The sequence below is a fragment of the Tiliqua scincoides genome, chromosome 7 (assembly GCF_035046505.1).
Source record: "Tiliqua scincoides isolate rTilSci1 chromosome 7, rTilSci1.hap2, whole genome shotgun sequence".
Lineage (NCBI taxonomy): Eukaryota > Metazoa > Chordata > Lepidosauria > Squamata > Scincidae > Tiliqua > Tiliqua scincoides.
The window spans coordinates 27,936,118-27,956,445 of record NC_089827.1 but is presented as its reverse complement, the minus strand read 5'-3'; the positions used below and the strand labels follow the sequence as shown (position 1 = coordinate 27,956,445).

The window sequence follows — 20,328 nt, the reverse complement described above, 5'->3', positions numbered from 1 at the left end:
GGAGCAGATCCATTGTGGCCAGTAGCCCTTACAGGGGTAAGGGGAAAGTTTATGAGCTGAGCTAGCTGAGCTGCTTCTGGCCACAATCCTGCACTGCATATAGCGCAAGCCTCCTGGCTTGCCTGTCCCAGCACAGGTTAGGATTGCACCCTAAGACTGACAGGACAATCCTATGCATGTGAACTCAGAAGTAAGCCCCACTGCGTTAAATGGGACTTACTCCAAATACATGTATATAGGATTGCAGCTTGAGAAGGAAACTCATATCTAACATCACATCTGTTCTGATCCTAGGCAACATCTTAGGGAGTAGCAGGGGTAAAAAGTGTACTTGCTTGAAAGGCCTGTGCAGTTTATGCAGTTATACCCCCACTTGCAGTTATACCCCACAGCAAATAACGTTTTTTTTTTAAATCTGAGAATATTTACCTACTTTTTAAATTAATATTTCTGACAATATTTCACTCTGATCCATTAATTCAGTGATTTTCAACCTTTTTCATCTCATAGCACACTGACAAGGCATTAAAATTGTCAAGGCACACCATCAGATTTTTGACAATTGACAAGGCACACCATGTTGCCAGTGGAAGCTCACCATTGGCCCTACTAATAAATGACCTTCCTTCAAATTCCTGTGGCACACCTGTGGATCACTTGCGGCATACCAGTGTGCCACAGCACAGTGGTTGAAAATGGCTGCAGTAATTTAAGCATTTTTAATATGAATTGCATTAAAAGTATTTGATAACGGAATCACACTTGAACTAAGCATTGTTCACAAACCTGAGCATTAATCATTCTCAGAGCATTAATCATTCTCATGATTCCTGAAGAGAACTAGAACTATGATCCATGGATGACCTTTCTCAACTGTAGGGCCATACATTTCTGTTATGCTTAACATATTATGTTTCCACTTGAACTGATACTACAAAACTGCTTTTTCATTGGAATGCAGAATGTCTAAATATTGCTAATGTAAGCTAGAAAGCTATTGGTAAAATCAGTAGTCTCCTCTGTGTAACTTAGCATATGAGAAAATGCAGAAACCAGTGTAAGCATCACTTCTGAAAACTGAAATAATTCACATCTAGTGGAAAGATTAGGTTAAATGCTAGAACTAAGCAAAATATTGCACTTAGATTTTCTTTCATTGTCGGTTCATTTTAGACAAAGCATTTTACAAATATATCTACAATCGGACTCTTTGGATCAATTTCCTGACCTCAGCAAGATGATAGAAGACCTTGGAAAGACTGCTGACCACCTCTCTGAAACTCTACAGAATAGAACTGAATTGCATCACAGGGTTAATTCCATACGCCTTCAAGGTAAAAAAAAAAAAGACAGATAATTTCATAAAATAACATTAAAGAACACTTTTCTGTTTTACCCTGCAGAAGTTTCAGAGTTTCCAAATTTAACTATAAACATTTTCTTGTTTCATGGATGCCTTGAAAATGCAGTTGCTATTCCGGTTGAGCCGCTTACATAATTTTTTCTCAAAGTTATGTAGTTTGAGTAATCCAAAATTTCACAAAAAAGGGATGTTTTAAGATTGCAGTAGGAGTCCAAAAACTAGCTAAAGCTGAGGTGGAAATCAAACAACTAAGAGCCAAGAAGTCCCAATTTCCACTGGCTGGCCAATGAAGTACTATGTTAAAGCTGGTCCTTACCAGAGGTTTCATTAGGGCCAGGCCAGCTTGTCCATGAGCCAACTGAGTTGTTTGCCTCAGGTGCTGGACTGGTGGGTGTACCTTCCCACCCACTTCATTGCCTTTCCTCTTCCTTCTCCCTGGAAAGAGGGAACTGAGCAGAAGTATGGAGGATTCTTCCACACGCCTCTTCTGCTCCGTTCCCACCTGCGTTTTTGAATCAGGAAACAGCAGGCAGATCAGTGGCTAGCAAACCACCTCAGGCACCAGGACATCTTGGGCCACCCTGCTTATTATACTTGGATATGAAGAACTGAGGAACAAATACTGTATGTCAAATATGAAGAGTATATAGTTGTTTCTATAACCCTGTTTTACTTTAAAATACATGGTAACTGGGGCTTGATAACAATTGCTGCTCACAAGTACAGGTGTGTACCACAACGATGGGGGTAAGTTCTCTGATCCCCATTTAAGCAATTAGGTTATTAAGCAAATATTCCACCCAATCTAGTGCCTTTGATGTGTAAGCAAACACTCCCTGCCAGACACTCCTGGCTGTTCAGGCTACTGGAGATAGATTGCCTCTTCTTTGCATTAAGAGCCTCTTGTGTAAACAGACACTCTGCTGAGGGCTATGGGAGACTTGATTGTCTCATTAATAACCTCTTTATTGTGCTTTGACCACTGTCATAGATGCGGTCTGTCATTATGCAGTCCGTTCTTAAGTGGCGCATGCTTGTATTGTATATTAAAAGTGGAATGGAACCAAAAAGCACAGGCACGCACCCTTCACAGTTGATGTAAAGCTCGTGTATTTTGTGTTTAGGTATTCATGCCGAGGTGCAAGAAAAATGACATAAGAACATTTACTGAAACATTTGTGTAACACCATATTAGGGTTGTAATCCTATCATAATCTGCAGGACTGTTTCCAATAGTATAATTTCCCTTCCTTCAGTTATTGTTATTGTGTAATATTTCTTTTGTGCTAAATGTGTGCTAGAAACATAAAGACACTACAATCCCTACTCACTTATAAATGTTGTTAGTGGGACAAGGCCCGGGTAGGGGACTAGCAAACATTAACTGGTCCTTAAAGAAGAGTGTATAGGTTTCAGCAAGACTCATCCTAAGTATATGAAAGTGAAGCAAAGTGCAATCGTATACACTCTTTCCAGAGAGTAAACCTCATTGAATATGATGGCACTGTAAACCTCTTTAGGATCATGCTGTAAGTATGTCAGCTGCTTTATTTCAATGACTATGTCAATTCAGATTCCCTCAACAAAATAAGGAACTATTACCAAATAATGTTGTCTGCCGGAAAGAGAGTCAATGGAACAAAGCCTATCACAACATATGCAAGAAAAACCAGGGAAAACATACTTGCCATAATAGATGAACTGATCTCAAAAGAAAGCACTGCACTGGATCAGCTGAAGGCGTTCAAGTTTTCAGATATTCAAAATCTAAATGAAAAGGTAAGGTTGTTAGCTTCTTGGAGAAATTTCAACATTCTTATCCAGTATGAAGATTAACTGCACCATCAACTTTAGATTCTATTTAAGACTTAAAAATTGTAATGCTGGTGCAATATGACCTTATAAAGCTGCAGTGCTATGTGCGTTTTCTTGAAATTAAGCCTCCTTAAAAATCAATGGATCCCACCGAGTCCTGAGTCTCTGTCCCCCCTTGAATCAAGTCACCCACGAGTCAAACAGGCAGCCATCATGACTTGTCAGGAACTGTTTTCAAGACATTCTGACTCAAGTCCGAGTCTTTTCAAGAAACAAGTCAAGTTGCGGAAGTGGGGGGGGGAAGCAAACAAGCACACATGCAAAACGGTTGCAGGCACACACAAAAGCAAGGCTTGAGTCTATTTTTTCATATTTAGGGTTAAATTCCTGAGTCCCAAATCAGTGTCCAAATTTTTTGCATACGTGACTCGAGACTGTACGAGTTGCAAAAAATGTGTATTTCATGTTGCGGCTCTTCCCTGGATCCTATTCCCTAATACATTCCCTCAAGCTTAGTGGAGGAAAAGAGGGTTAGAAATACTTTATTAATTAATTAAAATTTAATTTAATGTGGTTCAGATTATGAACTTTTTTGCTGCAGGAACCGGTTTTGAATGGCTGCTCTTCATGTTTACAGGCTGTGGGGTGTCCCTAACCAAAGATACCCATTTGCTGGAATTTCTCTAGTCTGTGGCCACCACTTGAAGTTCTTTTTCCCCCCTCCTGTATCTTCAGGTATATTATTAGTAGTATTCTTAAGGGCCCAATCCTATCCAACTTTCCAGTGCTGATGCAGTTGTGCAGCCTACAGTGGGGGAACAGTCAGAGAGGCTTTCTCAAGGTAAAGGAACGTTTGTTCCTTTTCCTTGGGGCTGCATTGGCACTGGAAAGTTAAATAGGATTGGGCCTAAAGAATACAGGTCCAGCCTATTTATACACAGATTTTTTATACACGGATTTGACTCAACACGAATGGCCCCTGCAAATGAGAAAGAATGTGCTGATCCCTGGAGAAGGAGAAAAATGCATCCCTTTAAAATCAGTTTTTAAAACTGAACAGTCCTTTAACAACAGCCTCCTTAATGAGAGAGAGAGAGGGCAGCAGGCTAACAATCCATCAATCCTCCTCTCTCCTTCGGAACCCTCCCTTCCCCCAGCAGAAAGAAAGAGGTGATAATTTTGCATTGGTGAAGGGAGGGGCTAAGCGAAGTGCTGATGGACTGTCTTCTTAATGACTCTTATCTTAGAGTCAAAAGGTCAGCAAGGCTGTTTTTCAATCAATGGAGCAAAGAAACTTTGTTTTTTAAATTGATTTGCTATAGTATGTTTTTTTTAATCCATGTGAGTACTTGGAACCCACTTGAATAATTAGTCTCAACCTGTATTTATATATTACTTTTCAACCAAAAGTAGTTCACAAAGCAGTTTACATAGCTAAACAAATAAAGAAATGGTTTCTAAAAGGCTCACAATGTAAAAAATATTCAGAAGTGACATCAGCAACAGCCACATGGAAAAGATACTATGGTGGGGTGGACAGTTACCTTCCCCCTGTATATAAGAGAGCACCACTTTAAAAGGTGTCTCCTTGCCCAATTAGTGGGGAATACATTATATGTCATTACCTGTTTTGCATCCAAATTGACTTTCAAGCTGCAGTTTGGGCAACAATTGATCTTTATTTGGAAGAGTAACAATGTAACTAAACCATGTGGTTGATTTGGGAAAAAAGTCAATACAAACACAACTCTTAATGGTTTTGCTTATATTGTTATTCAGGCAGTATATTCCCCTTCCGTTCCTTATAAATCCCTTTCCCTCCTCTCTCTCTCTCTCTCTCTCTCTCTGATCAACTGTCCTTTTATTAATTGCCACTAGCTGACAACTGCAAATTCTTACTCTCAGCCAGTCCTGTCTGCTATCACTTCTGTAAACTAATCACATATTTTCCCCAACACCACTAAACTTAAAGGAGTTCTACTTATAACCAACAAATAAATATAAGTCTTTAGTGTTCCTTCTGCATCCCTGAGCAGTCAGCTCTCACAGCTGTTTTCCTTAAAGCCTGTCAATCATGCATCTGTAGGGTGGTGTTGGGTGCATTATAGCGGTGGTCATAAGAACATAAGAACAGCCCCACTGGATCAGGCCATAGGCCCATCTAGTCCAGCTTCCTGTATCTCACAGCAGCCCACCAAATGCCCCAGGGAGCACAGCAGATAACAAGAGACCTCATCCTGGTGCCCTCCCTTGCATCTGGCATTCTGACATAACCCATTTCTAAAATCAGGAGGTTGCGCATACACATCATGGCTTGTACCCCATAATGGATTTTTCCTCCAGAAACATGTCCAATTCCCTTTTAAAGGCGTCTAGGCTAGACACCAGCACCACATCCTGTGGCAAGGAGTTCCACAGACCGACCACACGCTGAGTAAAGAAATATTTTCTTTTGTCTGTCCTAACCCGCCCAACACTCAATTTTAGTGGATGTCCCCTGGTTCTGGTGTTATGTGAGAGTGTAAAGAGCATCTCCCTATCCACTCTGTCCATCCCCTGCATAATTTTGTATGTCTCAATCATGTCCCCCCTCAGGCGTCTCTTTTCTAGGCTGAAGAGGCCCAAACACCGTAGCCTTTCCTCATAAGGAAGGTGCCCCAGCCCCGTAATCATCTTAGTCGCTCTCTTTTGCACCTTTTCCATTTCCACTATGTCTTTTTTGAGATGCGGCGACCAGAACTGGACACAATACTCCAGGTGTGGCCTTACCGTAGATTTGTACAACAGCATTATAATACTAGCCATTTTGTTCTCAATACCCTTCCTAATGATCCCAAGCATAGAATTGGCCTTCTTCACTGCTGCCGCACATTGGGTCGACACTTTCATCGACCTGTCCACCACCACCCCAAGATCTCTCTCCTGATCTGTCACAGACAGCTCAGAACCCATCAGCCTATATCTAAAGTTTTGATTTTTTGCCCCAATGTGCATGACTTTACACTTACTGACATTGAAGCGCATCTGCCATTTTGCTGCCCATTCTGCCAGTCTGGAGAGATCCTTCTGGAGCTCCTCACAATCACTTCTGGTCTTCACTACTCGGAAAAGTTTGGTGTCGTCTGCAAACTTAGCCACTTCACTGCTCAACCCTGTCTCCAGGTCATTTATGAAGAGGTTGAAAAGCACCGGTCCCAGGACAGATCCTTGGGGCACACCGCTTTTCACCTCTCTCCATTGTGAAAATTGCCCATTGACACCCACTCTCTGCTTCCTGGCCTCCAACCAGTTCTCAATCCACTGGTCCTCACTGACTTGCCTTTTTTCACTTAAGTTTTTTCTTTTGCAAAGTGCAGCCAGAGCCTAGGAGGGCCTGCTATCTGAACTCCTTCCCCTGAATTGTTGCTGCTTTTTTCTGGTAGGGGAAAAAGAGTTGTGGGGTCTTGTTCCCTGTAAGGATCCATGCTAATGTGGAAGCCCCTTCATCAGCTGTGTGATGAGATTGTGACTTGTCATCACTGAACTTCCAGGTTGCCAAAGTCCACACTGCATGGAGCTTGGCAGGAAAGTGCATAGCTACTCAGCTGTGCACCTTAGAGGCAACACTGCTGGGGGGGGGGGTATTTTTTTCACAGAGAAACCATCAGAAGGGATCTTGGTTCATGTGGAATGATAAGGAGGCAGAAGAGCCCTAGCTAGTGAACTCACAAGCCTTAAAACACCTCCCATAATCCTTTGCAATGTGCAGGGGCTCCGTAGCATATCTGTCTGGTAGACAAATCAATCTGGTTCCTACAAGGTAGAAAGTTTTTCAAAATCACTAGCTTAACAGATGGCATCATCTCCAAATAACTTCCATCTTGAAAAAGAGAAGCCTACAAATATGACTTTAAATTGAACTTCTAACATATTTTTTTAACATTTATTGTATTAATGCTTCTTGCATTCACTATATGTGTTTTGATGCAGATATGTGGGAAACCAGGAAACTTGCCGTGTGTTGTAGCAGACTGCGGTGGGGCTTTATGTAGAGACAAGGAAGGAAGGAAACATTGTGGTGGTGCAAACTGTAATGGAACACTCCCTCTTTCTAAAAATGCTGTTGGAAAAGCTGGTCAAACAGCCAGGTTGTTAAATAATTTGACTGATCAATTCCGAGGATCTGAGAATCAGGTATTACATCATTATTACATTGTTGTACATGCATGTTGTACATGCATATCCCCTGGGGGCTGGGGATAAGAATAGGCCCTCAGTTTGCCTGTACTTGTGGTAAGAGGTGACTAAACAGCCACCAGGTAGCTAGAACTCGTTAACCTGGGAAGGTAGCTCATCTGAGAGAAGGAAAACTCTGATCCCAAACCTCCACTGCCTTGTGGCTACATCCAGTTATGGAAAAGGCTTCAGGAGTCAACCTCGAGGCAAAATCCAGAGCTGGAGTCCCTGAGGCAGTTCATGGCTGAACACAGTCACATTCTGGCAACTCCTGCAACGCCGCTGGAACCAACCGTATTGGCCTCTGCCTTTCCATTGGACCATTTCAGCGACGTGGAGAGGGGGGATTTGCTGCATGGGAAACAATCTATCCATATCTACTTTACCCAAGCTTTGCGCACTGGAGAGGACACTCTGTTCCAGAACCACCATTCAAAGCGCGATACCATAGTCTTCTGAGACTGAAGGATGCCAACAACAACATGCATGTTCCAGTATTGTCTTATTAGGACATATATACAGGCTGAATATCCTTCCTCCAAAATGCTTGGGACCAGAAGTGTTTTGGATTTCAGATTTTGGAATATTTTCATATACATAATAAGATATCTTGGAGATGGTACCCAAGTCTGAACATGAAATTCATTTATGTTTCATATAACCTTATACACATAACCTGAAGGTAATTTTATACAATATTTTAATAATTTTGTGCATGAAACAAAATTGGTGAATATTCAGAAAGCAAAGGTGTCACTCTATCAGCCACCCACCTGGACAATCTGTGGTTCAGGTTCCACATGGGCCTCAGGGTTGGCCTGTCCATGAGGCTGACCTAAAGCCCAATCCTGAGCTGCTCGGTGTGTGGGGCTGCCACATCGCCAAAAATAGCTACCATGGTATTCTGTGCACACTGGACAGCTGTTGGCACCAGGCAGTTGACATGTTCATCCCCTTCCCCTGGGTAAGGGAAGTACTCCCACAATGGGGCTACTCGATTCTGCGGTGGCTCTTTAGCCAGCACAGGATCAAGCAGTTCCGTGTTGGGCTGCACGCCCTGACATGGGCTCTGGATCCAGCAAAGCTGGGTTCCACTGGTCTTGCTCCCTCCCCCTGCCACACCTTCCCTCCACCCTCTGCCCACCCTGGAATGCCTCCTCCTCACCTCCCCCCCTGCCCTGTCTTACCTCTCTGCCACCAGAGGTAGCGCCTGGCAGTGGATCGCCCACCTCTCACTGGCACTGTCCCAGCGCGGGCTCACACTAGGCCATCTCCAGCACTTGGTTGGCGCTAACCCCCACAAATGCACTTTACGGCTCACGTGCAACAGTGTGCACCAGTGGTGAGTCAGTGCACACTGCTTAGGATTGCGCCCTTAGCAATCACCTCAGAGAGACTGGCATGCTCAGGTGGATTAGCAGCTGAAATTTGCCTCCATCCACCTCCTCCTCCTCCTCTCTCCAATCCTTGAATTTCAAAAGGAAGAGGAGAATGGAGCGAAGAGGAGAGCAGTGGACTACTTGAGCAGTGGTCTCCAAACTATGGCCTGGGGGCGACATCCAGCCTGCCACAAGGTTTTATCCAGCCCTTACATACATTGATACATTGATGGTCCATCCTCATTGGCAATCTTTCCAATGTGGCCCACATTCACTCCATGGTTTTTGATCTAGTGTGACTGTTGTCCAGTGCGGCAGCCCCTGTTGTTTAAATGACCTGGAAAAGGTATCTGACTAGCGAGTAGCTGGTCGGCCGTGGGTTCTTTTGACATGGTATTGGATCCAGTGTGTGATTCTGGTGCTCCATCGGTTGTCTGTTTGGCGGGTGACATGTCCTGCCCATCTGTGCTTTGAAGAAGCCATGTACTTGAGCGGGTTGCGGATCTTGGATTCTTGCCGGAGGTCTTGACTTCCATTGCTTTTGGCGGTTCATCCCAAGGAGGCATCTTTCAAGTACCTGTGGACAGTTTGCATGGCAGTAACTATGGTCTTATCGGCCCATGTTTCTGTGGCATAGCAAAAAACCAGAAGTACTATGGAGTCAAACAGGTGGGCTCTCAGGTGCAGATCCTGGATCTGACTGGTGACTTCTCAGATTGATCCCATGGCGGCTCATGCAGCTTTCCTTCATCTCCCAATCTCAATCGTTAGATCGTTGGCCATGTTTACTTCATGTCCCAAGTAGATATAGCTAAACTTTATCCAGGGTGGCACCACAAATTGCATCTTGCCATTGTCGCACCATTTAAAATATTTTTTTCCAACCACACAGCTGGACAGTTCACATATGTGGTTCTGTCCACTGCACTCCTTTCCATATGGCTGGAGTGGTGTCAACCTGGCAAAACCTCATTTTCAGTCACCTGGGCCAAATGCATTAAGATCTCAAACCATAGTTATTAAATGTTAATGTCACCCCTGGTGAGAAAACAAGTTGGGTTTCCTCATGTTGACTTTTCAACAACACAGTAAAACTATCACAGTGAGGAAATAGCATCATTTTTTACACATCTGTAAACAAATCATAACTGAGTTTTGCAACAGATGAGACAGAGACCGCGCTGCGTATCACTCACCTCCACACTATATAAAATTGATTTTTTTTCAGTCCGCAAATGTGTAAAATATATGATGTGGCCCTCCTACTGAAAAGTTTGGAGACCCCTGTACTAGATCATCCACTCTAATCCACCATTCTTCACATTATTTCAATGTATATTCACAGTTTGAAAGTATCAGGAAAATGACCAACGATACCAAGAAGAAAGCCTCACAGATAACTGGAGAGTTGCAGAAAAGTAAAGATCAAATTGAAAGGGAAGGAGAGGATGCTAAGCAACTCATCAAGAGAGTAAAGAATTTTCTTTTGGGTAATTATGCTAGAAAATTTGATTCTTTTGTCTTTAATGTGTCTTCCAATCATATACTGGGCGAATTCTGTTTAGCACATATTCAAGCAGCCACACTTGATACGGCATTTTTAGCATTCCAAGTTCCTTCAGATATATTATCTCAGTAATCTTTACACAACAGCCTTGTGCACTTTTCAGCTTTTATCAGTATCACGGCTTCACATGTAGAGTGAATACATATATTTTTAAGGATCATGGGTCAACAGAAGCCCTGCTCAGTCCCTCATTATTCAGAGTTCCACATTTTGTGTTGTGTTAAGTCTTGATGGAAACATTGACCCTTCCATGCAGTGGAACTTCAACTGTTCAAATGCAGCTCTTGGTGGTATTCATGTCATTTCCCAGATCTTTTCAATGTAGGCATATAGATCTACATCTAGATCAGATGTGACAGGACCCTTTCTATTGTGGTACCACATCTCTGGAACTCCCTGCCCCATGAGGCTCATTTAGCCCACTCACCGTTGGTGACAAGCATATTTCTCCCCTCATGGACTTTTTTCCTATTCAGTTTTTTATAATTGATTTGGTTTAAATTTTTGAGATCTGTTTCTGTGTTTTGATTGTTTGGTAGGCCCCTGTATGGGGTATAAATCACTACATAATATGACTTCAGGCTAAATATCATTTAACACATTATTAACTTGTGGTAGACTTAAGTGAAGAAATTACTTAATTCTAAAATGGGTTTCTACTACTAGTTCACCTATAATGGGAGAAGTGCTCTGGATGAATTAAACTTGATTTGGCAGCTATTGTGGATATATTTGCATATATTAATGCAGTATTTTATGAAGGCTGTTGTCCACACACAGATAATAGTGCTGTGTTTTCTCTCCCCCCCCCCCCCATTTCTTTCCTTTTTATCATTTAAGAATCAGTGATGTGATTGGAGGTTTGTGTCTTTTCATTCCTGGAACTATGCAGATTTGGATGCTTCTGTTCTGATGGTATTTCTCACAGGCACTGTTGCTGTCATGAAAACTCAAACATAACCCCCACATAAAAGTGGGGTTATGACCCACCCCCAATCATAACATTGTATTGCAAAATGTTGAGAGAAAATTTACAGTCTTCCTTTCTGGTTGTGTAAGTTTCAGAATGCTCACAGTTCACTGTTGTCTCCCCATTTTTCCAAGAGGAGAGTGCTGCACCAGAAGACATAGAGAAAGTTGCAAATTATGTCCTGGGCATCAATTTGCTAGGGACTCCCCAAGAGCTAACCAATGTTCTTAAGAAACTTAAGAACATTATGACACATGGTGTGGACTCTACAACATACATGAATGAGCTAAACCAGCAAATGGAAGAGGCACAGGAACTTTTGGTAAAAGCACAAGAAACTGAGTAAGTACCTCTGTATATGGAAACTGGCCCTAAATTATATTTCTATTTGCCATTCTTTCTGTAGACTCCACAGTGGATTCAGATATCTTAAGTGGTTTTTAATTCAACTTGTGGTAAAACCAATGAGGAATTGAGTCCTATGAGTAGTCTGTAAATTTGCTAAGAAACCTATACTTTTTCTTTATGTAAAATCCCATTGACAGTAATAGTACTATATAAATATAATTTACTAGAACCCAAATGTCTCTTTCACTTTGAAATTTGGGGCAACTTTTTTTTTACACTCAGGAAACTAACAAAAAAGCTACTCACTCCTGATGAATTGATAAATAACTTAAAGGAAATGGAAAGCATTCAAGGACAAACCAGAAATGACATTGCAAAGTTAAATGAAAGAATAGAAGAAACGAAAGCAAAAATCTCAGAGGTACGTGTACATCTTTTGCAATTCACTTAAATCAGAGACCTTTCTGAAAATCAACACCCATGTAAATAAGAGAATGTCTGTGACATTTATCTTCCTTCATTTCAGTATGTGGTTTGGTCAGCCTTGACCTTCACCCAGTTGACAAGCCGTCTATTTTCTTGAAAAGTTCTTGATTCATGCTGGTCCTAGGTATATTTATCAGATTGATTTCTGAAAGTAACAGAAATACTCTTGTTGTGCATTGTGTTGTGCATGTATTTTCACATTTCATAGTTCTACAATAATGCCACCACTTCCTTCCCTCCTCCTTTCTTTATATTAAAATTGCTTCTCCACTTGCTTTTTCCTTGCAAATCTCTCCTCTTCCTTTTTGTAATGGAAGATCAGAACATCATCAGGTGGATGATGTGATGTTGACAGCGATTCCATGTTTTGACAGCTGTTTGACAGCTCTGGGAAGGGCAGGGCTGGCTCCACAGCTGTAATCAATCAAGGCCAATGGAGACCTAGATGGACACCTGAGCTTCATTTAACCTTGATGGGACTTTGAATGGACATGGACTGAAGAGATGGCTCACCTGAGCCTTATTTGGACTTAATGGGACATACAAGGATAAAAGGCAGCTTCAGAAGGAGCATAGCTACCTGACCCAGACCTATGGGAGAAGAGGACTGCCAGAACTCTGCTGGAGGACATAGGACTGCCAGGACCATGCTGGAGGAGACACTCTGCTGGAGAGGACACTGCTGCAGAGGAGGGACTCTGCTGCAGGCGACTGGACTGGGAAGACTGGACGGTGCTTTGGAGACTGGGTTGGACTTGAACTGGAGGCTTCAGACCTTTAACCACTGAGTTAAGTGGGGTTTTGGGGAGGGAAAGCCTCTGGACAAGAGGACTTGCAGGAAGTGTATGTGTTTGTAGTAATAAATTCTTGTTAATTGCTTCAACAGATAAGGATTTCTGTATTCATTTCTTTGCACACCGCAGCTGTTGTTCTTGGAAAAGGAGGGTGTTAATTAGCCAAAAAGTGGGAGAAGGGAGTTGGAATATTTGGACGGGACAAATGGGCGTAGTCGGCAGGATAGGGAAAATTGGGATAGGACAAATTGTTGTAGTCGGCAGGATAGGACAAATTCGTACTAGGAGTGGGATTTAAAGCCTGAGGCAATTAATACTAAGGGACACAGGTGTGTGCAAAGGAATGAACTCCTCTTGGATCTGGGATATGGAGCCCCTAGTAAAGGACATGTACACTTCTGCTGTGTTCTTGAATGCATGGAGTGTGCTGGCAATGATATGGACATTAATAATGGCACTTGTCCATATCTGGAAGTTTGGTAAGTTTGTTTTCTCCTATTTGAGGAAACTCTGGGTGCCAGGTGGGGACTGTGTGGCAGAGATGCAGTACCTAAAATGGGAATTGCATCGGCTGAATGGGTTAATCTTCTGTTCAAAGGAACAGAAGTCAGCTTATGCTGAAGCCTTGGCGAACGCCCAACAGCAGATAAGGGTATCGGACTGCCTTAATGAGACTCTCTCAGCCCGGTTGACGGACCTCAAAGGAAAATTTAAGGCAGAAGTAAGGGAGAAGCGGAAGCATTCTAGCCAGTATCCAGGCCTCTTACAGGCTGATAGTAGCACCGGTCTGTATGCTAGTATGAAAGCTCCAGCCAGACAAGGGAAAGGTGAAGGGGCACAGCCTGTAGTTCAGGCACGCCCCCTTGTAACAAATAAGGCGAAAGGACCTTTGGGAGCCCCCTCCCAGACAATTCGAACTGTGAGGGATTACATAGCACAGGAGTTGTCAGACTTGGCCAGGGATGTGAGGCAATGCCCTATGGAGCCACTCAGTGCTTGGATGCTCCGGCTTCATGACCAGGGGTGTGATAACACTTATCTTAGTGTAGATGAATTAAGAGCACTGGGAGCTTTGTCTAGGGATGTGTTAATTAATGAGTACCTACGGGGATCTCCAGCAGCTCATGGATCGTTTTAGCAAGGACTGCCAAGATTTTGGACTGACGATCAGCCTAAAGAAAACACAGGTCATGGTTCAGGATGTGGACTCACCTCCCAGCATTACAATCTCTGTGCATGAACTGGAGGTTGTCCATGACTTTGTGTACCTTGGCTCAACGATCTCCGACACTCTTTCTCTCGATACCGAGCTAAACAAACGCGTCGGTAAAGCAGCTACCACGTTTTCCAGACTCACAAAGAGAGTCTGGTCCAACAAGAAGCTGATGGAACATACCAAGATCCAGGTCTACAGAGCTTGCATCCTGAGTACACTTCTGTACTGCAGCAAGTCATGGACTCTCCGCTCACAACAGGAGAGGAAACTGAATGCTTTCCACATGCGCTGCCTCCGACGCATTCTCGGCATCACCTGGCAGGACAAAGTTCCTAACAACACAGTCCTGGAACGTGCTGGAATCCCTAGCATGTATTCACTGCTGAAACAGAGACACCTGCGTTGGCTCGGTCATGTCGTGAGAATGGGTGATGGCCGGATCCCAAAGGATCTCCTCTATGGAGAACTCGTGCAAGGAAAGCGCCCTACAGGTAGACCACAGCTGCGATACAAGGACATCTGCAAGAGGGATCTGAAAACCTTAGGGATGGACCTCAACAAGTGGGAAACCCTGGCCTCTGAGCGGCCCGCTTGGAGGCAGGCTGTGCAGCATGGCCTTTCCCAGTTTGAAGAGACACTTGGCCAACAGTCTGAGGCAAAGAGGCAAAGAAGGAAGGCCCATAGCCAGGGAGACAGACCAGGGACAGACTGCACTTGCTCCTGGTGTGGAAGGGATTGTCACTCCCGGATTGGCCTTTTCAGCCACACTAGACGCTGTGCCAGAACCACCTTTCAGAGCGCGATACCATAGTCTTTCGAGACTGAAGGTTGCCAATAAAAAAAAATAACGGGGAGCTAATGGCCAGCCAGGTTCATTGTTCATGTGGGTTTGTATGGCTGTGAAAGTTAGACACCCCATGCCTCTAGACTAGGAGGGAGATTTGCCAGGATGGCAAACCATTAGGGAGGCCATGGAGTGGTTGCACATGTTGGCCACCCAGACTGACATCTATGTGCCTGGGTTTCAGGGGCCGGACAATATGCCTTTCACAGCAGGAATGAGATCTAGGCTAGTGAAAGGAGCCCCAGCACACATGAAGGGTGCTGTGGTGGCTATTTTGGGGCCTGCTCAAGGGCAGCCAGTGGGGGCTGTGGCCCTCCTGCTAGGGCAACTGGAGGATATGCCCAGTGAAGGTATCCTGAAGCCTAAAGCCTGGAATGTTAAGGAAGGGACGGAGGAGAGGGTGCCTGAAGGAAAGACCAAGGATAAGAACCCCCTGTATGCACCTGGACAGATGGTTCCCAGGTGGAAGTTGTGGCAGACTTGATAGATAGAGGGGTGCCCAGGGAAAAGATAGATGGTATCCCTACACCAGAGCTGTATAAACTCTGGGAAGAGGGGAAAGGGAAGAGGAAGGCCCAGGTGAGGCAAACCATGCCCACCAACACTGGTGAAGGGTCAGATACAGAAATTGAGACCTCATTAACCCCCCTGGAGGAGGATCTCATAAACTTGGGGATTGATCTCAGGCCTCACGGAGAAAGATGTGCACAAGGGGCTAGTCGCCCTAGTAAGGCACATGAAGGCCCAAGGGTGGGAAATTAATCCTGCTAAGATTCAGGGACTGGCTCAACAAGTCCAGTTCCTAGGGGTGGTATGGTCTGGGCCTGTGAGGCCTATTATGGAAAGGGTGTTAAATCTTCTTTGAAGCAGGAAGCTCAGAGGACAGTAGGGTTGATGGGATTCTGGAGACAGCATACTGCGACCTATCTATAATATAACTAGGAAAAAGGCGCAGTTTGAATGGGGAGAACAGCAGCAAGTTGCTTTGACTGCTGCTAAGGCTGCAGTGGCAGCTGCAATGCCACTGGGCCCATTTGCAGAAGGACTTCCCTTTGAGCTGCAAGTGTCTGCTAATCAGGAAGTGCCCATGTGGAGCTTGTGGCAGAAGGGACAAATAGGGAAGAAGGTGCAATTGAGTTTCTGGTCAAGGAAACTAGCAAAGGGATACAGGTGCTGGGAGGTATTACAGACCCAGATTACCAAGGAGAACTGAAAGTTATCCTCTACAATGGGAGCAAGGACAATTTAACACGTCAGGCTGGGCAGCAGATTGCACAGCTGATTAATTAACAGTATTAACAGCTGATTAACAGCTGATCTGTGAGAAGTACACTATGGCAGCTATCCAGGGAGTGGATGGCCCAGGGAAGCCCACTGTTAGAGGAGATCAGGGGTTTGGCTCTACATATCAGGAGATGTATAGTGGCCAGAAGGTTTGGGTTGTGTATCCCATCAGCCAGATCGAACTGAGGAGATAATGGGTCAGGGACCAGGAGCTACATAGTGGGTAGCAGTAACAGGGAGGGACTCTCCTATGTGCCTTGACAAAGGGAAACTAAAGCAAAGGGAATGAAATTATGCAGGTGATGCTCCACTTGTGAGTTTTTCCCTGCAGGACTGAAAGGAAACCATCTGTGGAAGGAGAACAGTGACGGACCAAAACAAGAGGAATCACTGGAACACCAAGGGGTGGATTGTAATGGAAGATCAGAAGATCATCAGGTGGATGATGTGATGTTGACAGTGATTCCATGTTTTGACAGCTGTTTGACAGCTCTGGGAAGGGCAGGGCTGGCTCCACAGCTGTAATCAATCAAGGCCAATGGAGACCTGGATGGACACCTGAGCTTCATTTAACCTTGATGGGACTTTGAATGGACATGGACTGAAGGGATGGCTCACCTGAGCCTTATTTGGACTTAATGGGACATACAAGGATAAAAGGCAGCTTCAGAAGGAGCAAAGCTACCTGACCCAGAGGGAACCAGACCAAGAGGGCTACCTGACCCAGACCTATGGGAGAAGGGGACTGCCAGAACTCTGCTGGAGGACACAGAAGACAAGACTGCCAGGACCATGCTGGAGGAGACACTCTGCTGGAGAGGACACTGCTGGAGAGGAGGGACTCTGCTGCAGGAGACTGGACTGTGCTTTGGAGACTGGGTTGGACTTGAACTGGAGGCTTCAGACTTTTACCCACTGAGTTAAGTGGAGTTTTGGGGGAGGGAAAGCCTCTGGACAAGAGGACTTGCAGGAAGTGTATGTGTTTGTAGTAATAAATTCTTGTTAATTGCTCAACAGATAAGGATTTCTGTATTCATTTCTTTGCACACTGCAGCTGCTGTTCTTGGAAAAGGAGGGTGTTAATTAGCCAAAAAGCAGGCAAAGGGAGTTGGAATATTTGGATTGGACAAACTGGCATAGGCAGCAGGATAGGAAAAATTGGGATAGGACACTTTTCCTTTCAGTTAAATAATCACCCTTCATTTATATCTACTTAGGGGGAACTAAAGTCAAATTGGGGGTTTCCATAAAGTTACTCACAAGTGCATAATTAAGGGCCCAATCCTATCCAACTTTCCAATACTGATGCAGCTGTGCCAGTGGGGTGTGCACTGCATCCTGCAATAGGGAGCAGGCACGGAGGTCTCCTCAAGGTAAGGGAACAAATGTTTCCTTACCTTGGGGCTGCATTGCAGCTGCATTGACACTGGAAAGTTGGATAGAATTAGGTCCTAAGTAAGTGTGACAAGTGCCCAAAATCTGCTGCCCAATGCAGCCCTCTTCCCCCTGCTTCATGGTAGGGCTGGCCCTTCCCAATGCTGCTCTGATCTGAAGTAGGACTTATGAAAGTCTGGTTGACATAATATATCACTTACAGTGCAATCCTGGTCATGTCTACTCATAAGTATGTCCCATTGTGTTCAGTGTGTATAGGACTGCAGCCTAAATCTCTAAGCATCCACGGTACACTCTTTGTCCTCTTGCAATTATCCTCGAGCAATGAATTACCAAGATTTAATTGCTTCTGATTCTCTCACTGCAGGCTGAGGACCAAATGCAGACAACAAATACTGAATTACAGGACTTTTCAGAAAAACAATCTGAGCTGAAAGAGAAAATAACTTCCCTGAAGAATAACATGCAGATAAACAGAAATCAAGTAACAGATGCAAAACTGGAAGCAGAAAGAGCACAAAATCAAGCTATGGCAACGAATAAAGTAATTAGAAATAGGAAAGAGACATATAATTTAGATTGTGAGCCCTTTTGGGACAGGGAGCCATTTAGTTATTTGATTTTTCCCTGTAAACCGCTTTGTGAACTTTTAGTTGAAAAGCGGTATATAAATACTGTTGATTGATTGATAAAGTAATACTTAAATATGAAGCAGAAAATGATTTCTGATAAAGTGTATGATGGCTGAGATGCATTTATTTACTCTTTATAGGTCCAGCTCCAGAGAAAATTAATTACACTTAAGTTCAGTTGAAATTTATTAAATGAAAGTTGATTGAGACTATCTTGTCCCAATCAATGTAAAGTGCAGATAGCTTTCTTTGAGCCAGAAATATCCTATTAACTTCAAACCATAGTTAGGGAAAAACAAAACAGAATCAAACTGCAGTTTCAAACAAAAGGAGAGATTTTTAAACTCTTCTATGCCACATGACAGGAGATATAATCACATATGTCATTTGTTGTTGCAGGTATTTGCTAATCTTAAAAAAGAATATACCAATTTGCAAGATAAGCTCAAAACTGGAGGCCTTCCTCTGGGAACCTTAGAGAAACTGAAGCAGTTGAAAAAAGAGGCAGAGAAATTGACTGAAGAGACTGAAGAAAAAATCAAAAGAATAGCAGGTATAAAACTGTCTTTACAGGTCCAACAATCATACATGAACATGATCATTTTATAACATTACACTGGTACATGGGTGATCATTGCTTTGCACAGTGGATTATTGGAAGTGACTGCTAGACTTTTGATAACAGAACTTAAGAACATGAGAAAACTAAAGATAGCTATCTACAAAGTTCATGTAGAACAGTGGATTCTAAACTATAATCCCAGGGAATCCTGAGGTTCTTTAAACATTTATTGAGGTTCCCCATTAAGTTTAGTAATGGAAAATTTTCCAGAAAGTTAGCTTGCCCATCACTCTTGAACTTCTTTTGCAGCTAGAGGGAAGTGCTTGCTATAGCCACACATGTTCAGTTCAGGACTCTGTGAAATGAGTATGGACTATGTCTTGGAAACCACATAGTTCCATGGCAGAAATGAACAGAAAACCATACATTACCTTATTACTGTTCACCTCAGCAGCTGGGAAAGAGTCCAAAGATGACAGGATCAGGGATGACATGGGAGAAACCATGCCTGTGTCATTTAATGGTCTAGGTTGCAAAGGTTACTTGGGGGATACATCTATGTGAAAAGGGTGGACTCAGCACACAGTCTGAAAATAACTGATCTAAAAAATAGCCAAGGAAAGAGGATTTTACTTGCCAACAATGCACACTATATAACATACCTGCCCCTTTTTTATTCCAGATTTAGAAAAGAAGATTCAACATCTGAACCAGATTAAACAAAATAAGGCTGAACAGCTGAAACAACTAGAAGATCAAGTCATAGCCATTAAAAATGAAATTACTCAGCAGTCAAAAAGATATGCTTCTTGCAAAAGTTAGACTCTAGAAATGTAAATAACCATATATGAACAAAAGCTTTCTGATACAGTTTTGTCATGATTAACATTTTAATAAATCAGATTATTGCTATATCACTGAAGTGGTGCTGTATAATTTTTTGTTAACATGTGAATGAAAGCTGGAATTAATACTGTAAGATGAGACACATACCTATAATTCTTGATCGCTATTAGTTACAGAGTCAAGAGATGGCAACTATCTTAAGATTGTTGTCCAGAAACAACAATCCTGGCTATGAGCTAGTTCTCATGGAGCTGCAAACCTGGCCCTGGGATGTACCAATTCAGATGGCAGGTTGAGGTTCAAAAGACTGGATGCTTCCCCATACTCACCCACATAGAAAACTATGGGCCCAATCCTACCCAATTTTCCCATGCTGATAAACTTTCCAGAGCTGAAAGTGGAACTAGAATCAATGGGTACAAACTGTAAGGGAGGAGATTCCAATTGGACATCAGGAAAAAATTCCTGACCGTTAGGGCGGTTCAGCAGTGAAACAGATTTGCCGAGAGAGGTGGTGGACTCGCCCTCACTAGAGACATTCAAGCAGAGGCTCAACAAGCATATGTTGGAGATGCTCTAAGAGGATTTCCTGCCTAAGGCAGGGGGTTGGAC

General features: G+C 43.4%; 1 protein-coding gene across 1 annotated transcript in view; it reads left to right on the top strand.

The window, feature by feature from the left end:
• LAMB4 (laminin subunit beta 4) overlaps positions 1 to 19,692 on the top strand; it is a 61,762-nt gene extending 42,070 nt beyond the window's left edge. The window contains exons 26-34 of the mRNA XM_066633740.1: positions 1,174 to 1,334; positions 2,937 to 3,142; positions 7,148 to 7,351; positions 10,118 to 10,262; positions 11,444 to 11,651; positions 11,940 to 12,084; positions 18,050 to 18,220; positions 18,708 to 18,861; positions 19,553 to 19,692. Of these exons, the coding sequence (XP_066489837.1) occupies positions 1,174 to 1,334; positions 2,937 to 3,142; positions 7,148 to 7,351; positions 10,118 to 10,262; positions 11,444 to 11,651; positions 11,940 to 12,084; positions 18,050 to 18,220; positions 18,708 to 18,861; positions 19,553 to 19,692 (1,534 nt within the window). The remainder of the gene's footprint in view (positions 1 to 1,173; positions 1,335 to 2,936; positions 3,143 to 7,147; positions 7,352 to 10,117; positions 10,263 to 11,443; positions 11,652 to 11,939; positions 12,085 to 18,049; positions 18,221 to 18,707; positions 18,862 to 19,552) is intronic.
• Positions 19,693 to 20,328: the final 636 nt, after the last annotated feature.